General features: G+C 38.6%; 1 protein-coding gene across 2 annotated transcripts; it reads left to right on the forward strand.

Moving 5' to 3' along the window:
* The first annotated feature begins 5,396 nt into the window (after positions 1–5,396).
* On the forward strand, positions 5,397–9,715 carry LOC121453461 (cathepsin Q-like). 2 transcript variants are annotated; one of them, XM_041660260.1, is made up of 7 exons: positions 5,397–5,522; positions 5,809–5,931; positions 6,026–6,172; positions 6,625–6,849; positions 7,915–8,077; positions 8,707–8,824; positions 9,616–9,715. In XM_041660260.1, exons 1-7 carry the CDS (start codon positions 5,397–5,399, stop codon positions 9,713–9,715), a joined length of 1,002 nt encoding a protein of 333 aa, XP_041516194.1. The 2 variants fall into 2 exon arrangements, with proteins under 2 accessions (XP_041516194.1, XP_041516195.1); XM_041660261.1 differs by having other exon boundaries at positions 5,812–5,931.
* Positions 9,716–10,015: the final 300 nt, after the last annotated feature.

Genomic DNA, 10,015 nt, shown 5'->3' on the forward strand with positions numbered 1-10,015 from the left:
AGCATTGTTTGTAATTGCCAGAACCTGGAAACAACCTAGATGCCTTCAATGGAAGAATGGATGAAGAAAGTATGGAATATATACATATTAGAGTACTACTCAGCAGTAAAAAACAAGGACTTCTTGAATTTTGCATACAAATGGATGGAAATAGAAAACACTATCCTGAGTGAGGTAAGCCAGACCCAAAAAAAGGAACATGGCATGTACTCACACATATTTGGTTTCTAGCCATAAATAAAGGACATTGAGCCTATAATTTGCGATCCTAGAGAAGCTAAATAAGAAGGTGAATCCAAAGACAAACATATAGGCATCCTCCTGAATATTAATCTTCAACAGGCGATGAAAGGAGACAGAGACAGAGACCCACATTGGAGCACCAAACTGAAATCTCAAGAACCAAATCAGGAGCAGAAGGAAAGAGAGCACGAGCAAGGAACTCAGGACCGCGAAAGATGCATCCACACACTGAGACAATGGGGATGTTTTATCGGGAACCCACTAAGGCCAGCTGGCCTGGGTCTGAAAAAGCCTGGGATAAAACCGCTGAACATAGCGGACAATGAGGACTACTGAGAACTCAAGAACAATGGCAATGGGTTTTTGATCCTACTGCACGTACTGGCCTTGTGGGAGCCTAGGCAGTTTGGATGCGCACTTTACTAGACCTGGATGGAGGTGGGTGGTCCTTGGATTTCCCACAGGGCAGGGAACCCTGATTGCTCTTTGGGCTGACGAGGGGGGGGACTTAATTGGGGGAGGGAGAGGGAAATGGGAGGCGGTGGCGGGGAAGAGACAGAAATCTTTAATAAATAAATAAATTAAAGAATAAATAAAAAAATAAAAAAAAAGAATAATATAAATAAAAAATAAAAAAAAGAAGTGGCAGTTCATACTGATGATGATGTTGAATAACGGGACAGGCAGTCATACATTGCTTTAAGACTGCAAACTTGTAAAACCTCTATGAAAATATGTGTGAAGATGCTTCAGGAAGTTAAGAACCAATAGACATCACGATTCAGCTCTATCACATAGGGCATGTAACAAAAATATGCTTCATCCTACCACAGAGGTACTTGATAAAACAAGATCATTACTGGTCTAGTCACAATATCAGAACTTTGAAACAATGGAGGGATCTTTCAGTGGATGGAAGTCCAAAGAAAATGGGTACACTTACACAATGGAATACAACTTGGCTGATAAAAAATAAATTCACAGGTAAATGTGATGGCATCAGAAAGTCAGTGAATGTGAAGAGGAATTGGGAAGATTGATGGAGGAGGAAACATAATCATGACACATTCTATGAAAGAATCAATTTTCAGTAAACAAAAGTACATACATGAGCATAACAATGAAAAAATATTGCACTAATAATAGAAATAACTAAATATCTAGATATATGACTTAACAAATTTGAGACAAGAAAACCTAAAATCCTTAGAGTCTTTCAGCAATAAGGTTCAGGAAATATCTAATGTTTCACTGAAACATATCTGCCTCATCACCCCCAAAAAGGCCCAGGACCATATGGTTAACTAGGGACTTGTAACAGAACTTTTTCAAATTGATATTAGCAATGCTCAAATATTACAGAAAACAGAACAGGCAAATGGCATTTGCTTTATTCCCTCAATAATAATGCCCTTAACACACTCATATCCTCTTACATTAAAGCCTCTCATTCCAAATTCTTTAAATCTTTATGAATTCTTTATTACCATTGGACTAAAACAAAATACAGACTCATAGCAACCACAGGATAATTAGATATCTATCTCCATGATCTACAAGGAGTCTAAAATGGCTCAATAAAATGATTACAAACAAAATACAAAGACACATCAAAAAGATCATTCTTCATGACCAAATTGTCTTTAATCCAAAGATTCCGTAGCAGACTAACATTTGGAAATCAAAAATGATATCAATCACATATATTGATTCAGTAAAATATCCAAGGTCATTCTTGTAATATAGGAGATAGTAAACCAACTAGACATCATATGTTACTAAATAAACCAAGTTCTAAGAATGAGTTTCATCTTTTTGAATCATGATGTTGCTATGTCCTTCAGTATATGTGTTGCTTTTACTGGTTGACGAATAAAGCTGTTTTCACTTATGGTCAGTCAAAATACCACTAGGCAGGAAGTAACTGTGAGTTTCACATTCGAATCTGCAAGCAGTACGAAAAGAGAGTGATATGGGACTTGGCATGTACTTTTTAAATCTCAAAACCAACTCCCAGTGATGTATTTCTTTCATCAAAGCTATATCTCCTAATCCCTTCTGATAGTTTCATTCACTGGTGAACTGTAACATGAGGGACTGCCTGTTGGGGTTTCTGTCCTGCCCAGTTCCCACAGTCTTTAGGCCCCAAAGAAAATCACACAGAAGTCTGCAGAAGTTATAAACTGCTTGGCCCATTAGCTCAGGCTTCTTATTAATTCTCATAAATTATATTAACCCATTCTTATTTCCTATGCTAGCCACTTGGCTCAGTACCTTTTTCAGTGGGGCAGGTCACACCCTGCTTCTTTTGTGTCTGGAGAGGACTGAGGAAATAGCTTCCTTCTTCTCAGAATACTCCTGCTCTCATTGTCCTGCCTCAACTTTTTGTCTGGTTGTCCCACCTATACTTCCTGCCTGGCTACTGGCCAATCAGTGTTTATTTAAAACATACTTGACAGAATACAGAATTGCCCAATACCAGTGAACAAGCATGCAAATCTGTGAGCTTGTGGGAGAGATATTCTCTTCCATATCATCCCATTCCCCTCCCTAGGGTCATAGACTTATAGCCACATCAGAATGCAGAAATGCATTCATTCCAAATTAAAAATATTCCGTAGTCTATGACAGTCTCAACACTCTTTAAAAGTCCAGTGTTCAAAGTCTCTAATACTTGTGTCATTGTTTTAACTGTAATCCCTTATAAAATTAATCTTAAAAGCAGATCAAATCCTTTTAACATACAATGGCACAATACCATTTCAAAGGCAAAGAAAGAGATAATAGTGAGGAAAGACAATACCAAAAGAGGAACTAAAACAGGAAGGGAAAACTCCAAATTCTACATCTCCAAGTCTGATGTAAAAGAGTTCTTCAGATTTCCAACTCCTTTAGCTTTGTTGACTGCAACAGAGTTCTCTCTCTTGAGATGGTTTCATGCCCTGTTCTCAGGTCTCTTAATCCGTATTCCTTCATGCTTGTATCCTCAATGTCTTGGTGTTTCTAAGCTAAACAGGGTTTCACCCTCACAGCTTCACACAATGACATGCCTTGACTTTCAAGCAGGGACACCTCAGACACCTGTCATGCCTGAGCAGCCTTCCTAAGTCACAAATGGATTCTGCAACCCTTTTTTATATCCTTGGCTCTAATGACAGAACCATATAGGCAAATTTGCTCAGTCCATATGTTTCCTGGACCTCAAACATGTCCCTTAATTCTGAATGCCTCCAGGTACTGATTGCAAAACAATGCGAGTGACTGTCCCTGAGCCCACCAGGATGGGTCCTGAAGCAGTAAATATAGTAACTTTGAATTGATGCTGTGCTGAGACAATGAAGAATGCCAGGTAAATGGTGCTTCTAGATGGCTGGCCCATGTAACATCCAAAAGAGAAGTCAGAGAGTTTCAAGAGATGCAGCCACAGCCTGCCAATTATATCTCCTCTTATACTTCAACCTTGAAAACCACTTGCCCCTTTGATAGTCATGTCTCCTAAATGTCTTTTGAGATTCAATGTATTACATACGGACATATGGAAACAGAGCATCCCAAGAGTCTGTGTTCTCTATGATCCAACCGTAGTTGAGGAGTAAACACAAAACAGTATGCATTGGTTAATTCCTGCCAGGGATGGTAACCAAAGCCGCCCATTCTAACTGCAAGGGCACATCACACATATTTTCCAGAAAGTGTACTCAGAAAACAAGAAGCTCAGTATAATGTGATCCAAAGCCTACAGGACTGCTATTCAACTTGCTTTGACAAGATTCACAAATTCAGATTCCTGTTGTCCAGAGAGGTATCCCACAGCCATGCCAGAGGGAAAGTCAGAGGTTATCTCTCAGAAAGAGCCTGAAGTACTAGTGCCTGAAGAATTATTCATGGCAGTAACACAGCCAATCAAAGGGAGAGCATGATTGACGAGCGGGTTCAAATGGATAGATATTTGAGATTTATAGCGTAAATAAGTTACTGCTGTGTCAGACTCTGGAACCTTAACAACCTCTGAAGAGTTGAGACAGTGGAGTGGACTAAGGCAGTAGCCATCACCACAGAGAGGTAAGACCATGACTTTCCAAGGCAGAATATCAGGTACTTGTGCGGTGAGGGTTGAGAGACCCCAGGGAAAATCAAGTAAATACCAAAGACTATAGTCTAATCCTCAGAAACAGAGGTGTGCTTAGGTATAGTGGAAAAGGTAGGAAAGACAAAGATGACACCACATCCCTTATAGATCTGTTTGTGTGGGGTCCCATTATGTGAAAGTCTGGGTCTGCCCACAGAGATTTACACCAGGTCCTTTGAATACCAGTAAACATCACTGGCACCTGCTGGTCCAGAAGAGATCATCTCTTCCACACAAACCCAGAATGGATCTGTTTTCAGTTCACATGGACAGAAGTAGTAGCAGATGGTATGTTCCTATCAAGTGCTATGGGCAGTGTTGCTTTAGAGATCCAGCAAGTTCAGAATCTTTTCATTTCACGATCAGTTTGCTATTGTACTCCACCTATTTCCATGGTTCGGGCCTCCTGTTGGTTTTTCATGTGACACTATTCTGATATGGGTAGTGAGCTGAGAAAATGATTTCACAGTTCCAAGGGTAGAACACAAGAAAGAATAAATGACTCTTCCAACATTCTTATAAAAGATATTTTAAAATGGTTTATTTATAAAAGGGAGGGTTAAAGTTAAGCCAAGTACTTTATGCATATTAGAAAGTCTTATGACGCCATGTAGTTTTAATACTTAAGCTTACCTTGAAAGTAGAATCCAATAACATGTGATAGAAGTTTTGATTGGTATAAACAATGACTCAGTGATATCCTAGACTGTGATAGCTCTTTTACTTTTGTTCCTCACAGTGGGTAAAGACATTTCTGAAGTAATAAGATGCATTTCATCTAAAGTTTTCATTGCTAGAATTCTGGACTCATGCTCTTCATTTTGTATTGAATCTAATAAACATCATTTCATGACTCAGTTCAAACACATCCTACAACTTTTCTGCAGTCTCTCAAAAATTATTTGGAAGAATAATTCAAAAAAGTTATTGACCACAATGGATTAATTTATTATGGAGTAAGAAAGCATAAAAATATTTCTGTAGTTATGTCTTCATTTCTCTTCTTTATCCAGGCTCTTCAGCTATGACTCCTGTTATCTTCCTGGTTGTCCTGTGCTTAGGATTTAGATCAAGTGCTTCGGCACTTGATCCCAGTTTGGATGCTGAATGGGAAGAGTGGAAGATACTCTATGAAAAATCATACAGCCTGGTTGGTATCCTGAAAACTGTCCAGAAGGGCCCCAGAGTGGAAGTGTCTGGACATTTTAGAAGTCATACATGCTCCACCACAACTATCACCACTGAGATTACTTAATCATGAACATTGTGAGCAGTGGGTATCCAGATTCCCTTTTATCAGTATAAGGAGAACGTCTGACTATTGTGTCCTTGACTAGCTCTCCTGGGCCTCTAATCACATGGATAGCAAATCCACAACATCAGCTTGTACAGGAGTTTAATTATAAAGAAATGTCACCTATTATGTTCTTATCCAGGAGGAAGAAGCACTGAGGAGAACAGTATGGGAAAAGAACATGAAAATGATTAAACTTCACAATGGGGAGAATGGCCTGGGGAAGAATGGCTACACCATGAAAATGAACGCCTTTGGTGACATGGTGAGAGTGACATGCATTACTTCACACTGTGCTCTCTTGAGTGCTTTACATGGAGTCTTTTCTTTTATAATCATTTATGTATGCTTTCTTGAAGACCAATGAAGAATTCAAGAAAATGATGGTTGATTTCCCAATGCAAACTCTCAAGAGTGGGAAAGGCATCTGGAAACGATCTCTTCGTGGTTTACCCAAATTTGTGGATTGGCGAAAAGAAGGCTATGTGACCCCTGTGGGGAACCAGGTTTGAATTTGCCACCTGCCCTTCTTCTTAAGCCATAGTAAAGAGGAAAGAACTTAGTGTCTCCGTTTTCTTATTGAATGAGGAGAGATTCACAGCTCATTTTTTGCATAATATTTTTCCTTCTTTGAAATCTTCATACATTTCCCAATATATATTGATCTTGACAGACCACCAAACACATTCTCCAGATAATAACTTCTACCACATCTCATTGTAGAGTTGATTTCCTTTCTACTGTAATTAATAACCGATAAAAGCAAGAAGTCTTTCACAAATGTAGGGGGGAATCCACATAAGCATGTGTACACTACCAGTATCCAAGTTTTCTAGACTGAGAACTCCTTCTAGACATCTGTCAACTGCCAGTACTTCTTTTCACAAATTATTCACCTGTCTATGTTGTTACCTGAGTTAGCATTTGTTTATGAAAGACCATATTTTCTTCACTTTAGGGTAACTGCAGTTCTTGTTGGGCTTTTGCTACAACTGGTGCCATAGAAGGACAAATGTACAAAAAGACAGGCAAACTCATTCCTCTGAGTGTCCAGAACCTAGTGGACTGTTCTAAACCTCATGGCAATAATGGCTGTGATTGGGGTAACACATACTTTGCCTTTCGGTATGTTTTGCACAACGGAGGTGTGGAGGCTGAGGCGACCTACCCATATGAAGGAAAAGTAAGTAGACCTCATGTTTTCATTTCATCTCAACTTGGAGGGAAAGACAACTATAGATAAAATACAGTATCTTCGGCACTCAGATTGGATGGTAGAATCTCTCTCTACACTGTCATTTAGTCATTAAGTATCGACCTTTGCATATATTTTCGGTGTGATGATTTTGGTGTATTTCCCTTTTATATACATAGAGAATATAGAATGTAGTGTACATATAATAGAGATCTCTTCAGTGATGTAGTTATCCTATTGTATATGTTACTTTTATTGGCTGATAAATAAAGCTGTTTTGGCCAGTGACATAGTGAAGTAAAGCTAGGTGGGAAATGCGAACAGAGAGAGAGAGAGACACACAGAGAGAGAGAGAGAGAGACAGAGAGAGAGACACAGAGAGACAGAGAGAGACAGAGAGAAATCAGTGTCAAGGTGATTCCATGTGGCTGAACATTACTGGTAAGCCACAGTCATGTGGCAATACATTGATTCATAGAAATGGGTTAATTGAAGATATAAGAGCTAGCTATGAATATGCCTGAGGCATGTCCAAATATTGATGTAGCAAATATAGTTTCTAGATGATTATTTGGGTCTGGTGGCTGGAATATGAAAGCACATTCTCAACTTACACTGCAGCAATAAAAATTCTTATGGATAGGAGGAAGTGTATTCGTTGTCACTGAGGACTAGAGAACTTATTTTCAAGTCTAGCTATTTCAGTAATGTTTCACTTCCTGGGATGATTTACAACAATCCAAACTTTTATGTGCTGGGGGCTGGAGAGATGGCTCAGAGGTTAAGAGCACTGCTTGCTCTTCCAGAAGTCCTGAGTTCAATTCCCAGCAAATACATGGTGGCTCACAACCATTTGTAATGAGATCTGGCTGGTAGGCATACATGGAGGCTGAACCCTGTGTACATAATAAATAAATAAATAAATAAATAAATAAATAAATAAATAAATGATAACAACCAAACTTTTATGTGCTCAATTGCAAAGAGCAGAGTGTGGTGGTTGCGATTCTATGGAGGGAAGAAATTGAGTCTCTTATCTCTTTACCTTTAAAGGAAGGACCCTGCAGGTACAATCCTCAGAATGTAGCTGCTAAAATCAGAGAATTTGTGGCCCTCCCAGAATATGAAGATATTCTAATGGATGCTGTAGCAACTAAAGGGCCCATTCCTGTTGGAATTGATGCTTACCATGAGTCTCTTTTGTTCTACGAAGATGGTTAGTATATTTCCTTCTAGATTTGAAGAAAAAGCCATTGTGGCATCTTTGTCATGACAAGTTCTCAGATTGTCTGATATGCAAAACTGTGATGTAAATGGTTAAGTTTCTGGATTTTATTCATCTCTGTATAAGTGTCCTGAGTATTGAATTTCAATAGGTATGAACCCCCATATGAAAGTTAATGTGTCCCATTTAATAAAATATATTGGTTAACTAATTTCTCAGCTCCTCTCATGGACCTTTTAGTTGTTTATAGAAACGGGTTATCCGAAATCTAATTATAACAGAGCCTTGGAATTAAATAATTTTTGTCCTGTAAGTTTAACTTGGCATGAGACACTAGTAGCAAAACTGTAATGTTCTAAGGAGTCATTTTATATGCATGTAGCTAGTAGCTATCAATGAATCTCACTAGCTTGAATTGTTTCTGTTTTCTGTGAAACTGTGTATCTATGTGTGTGCGACCCATGTGTGAGTATTAGCATTCTTGTGAACAATTAACTAGCTTAAGTCTGATTGTAGTTTTATATCATTTCAGTGATGGCTGAAATAGTTTTATTGTTGGTGGCTGTGGTCGCTGCCAGGTGTCCTGTGCATCTCACATTAGTTTCCGTGTTATTTCTCAGGCATTTATCATGAACCAAATTGCAGAAGATATAATTTGAGTCATGCAGTTCTGGTGGTTGGGTATGGATTTGATGGAAATGAAACAGATGGCAATAACTACTGGCTGGTCAAGAACAGGTATAAATTGTCATAAAAATCTTTATCTGAAATTCCAGGGGCTGGAGAGATGGTTCAGTGGTTAATGACACTGGATGCACGTCTAGGGGATTTTGATGAAATTGTAATTTTCAGGCAATATTTTGATATAAAGTTAGAAGATTATGTTTCATTTAATTTGAAAGAATCTTTTCTTGTTTTCCCATGTGCATGATTGAGGTGTTTTTGACTGTTTGCATGTCTGTGGACATGTGTGCACCAGTGAACATGTGTAGAGGTCTGATGTCATCATCAGTTGTTTCTCAATCATTATATAACTTCTATATTAAGACAGTGTTCTTTTCTGATATAAGAATTAACTATTTAATCTGGCTTGCCAGCTTGCTCTTGGTATGTTCTGTGTCCATGTCTCAGGAATGAGGTTTACGGGCATACTATAATATCAATCTGGCTTTCCAGTCACTCTTGAAACAGATCTCAGCTCTTTAACTGCTGAACTCCCTGAAGCTCTAAGAACTTACTAACAGTATGTTCTCATAAAATTCCCAACCCTTCATTGGTTCTATGGTATCAATGCCATGTGTGTGACACTGATTTTATACAATGGTACATGTTTGATAGCTTTGAAACATGTAATGGTAGAAAGGTATTCTGCTGCCATGTTCACATTCCTCTGTGAGGCACCACGTGGTACTCAAGATTAGACCCTCTGACTTTCCTGATCATTTTGATAGGTTGGCCTCTTACCAGTATCCTAACAAATCCATCATGTGGTAAGTTTTCTACTAAATGGAAAATATGATCTCTTGCAGCTGGGGACAAAGCTGGGGCATGGACGGCTACATGAAAATCGCCAAGGACAGAAACAACCACTGTGGAATTGTTTCATTTGCCCAATACCCTCTTGTGTGAGCAGCCTGATGCCCACAAACAATCACTTGGCAGGAGACTGCATTTCCAGAGATGTTATATCCACTTCAAAAAACCAGCCTTTGCTTAGTGTGTTAAACTGCCGAGTCTCTCAAGATCCACACTGCAGTGTGAATTCTGGGAGCTTTCAAATACTTGAAATTACAAGCTTTGTAACTCTTCCTCTAACTAATGAGTGCTTATAATTCCTGCATGAACTTTATTTTCACTTTTAATGCTTGTGCAAATAAAATCATTTAAAAATTAAAATTCAAGTGTCATTTCTAGTTTCTCATCTTTTGT

The sequence above is a fragment of the Microtus oregoni genome, unplaced genomic scaffold (genome assembly GCF_018167655.1).
Source record: "Microtus oregoni isolate MIOR12 unplaced genomic scaffold, Mior012 000011F_ref0000422, whole genome shotgun sequence".
NCBI classification, from domain to species: Eukaryota; Metazoa; Chordata; class Mammalia; order Rodentia; family Cricetidae; genus Microtus; species Microtus oregoni.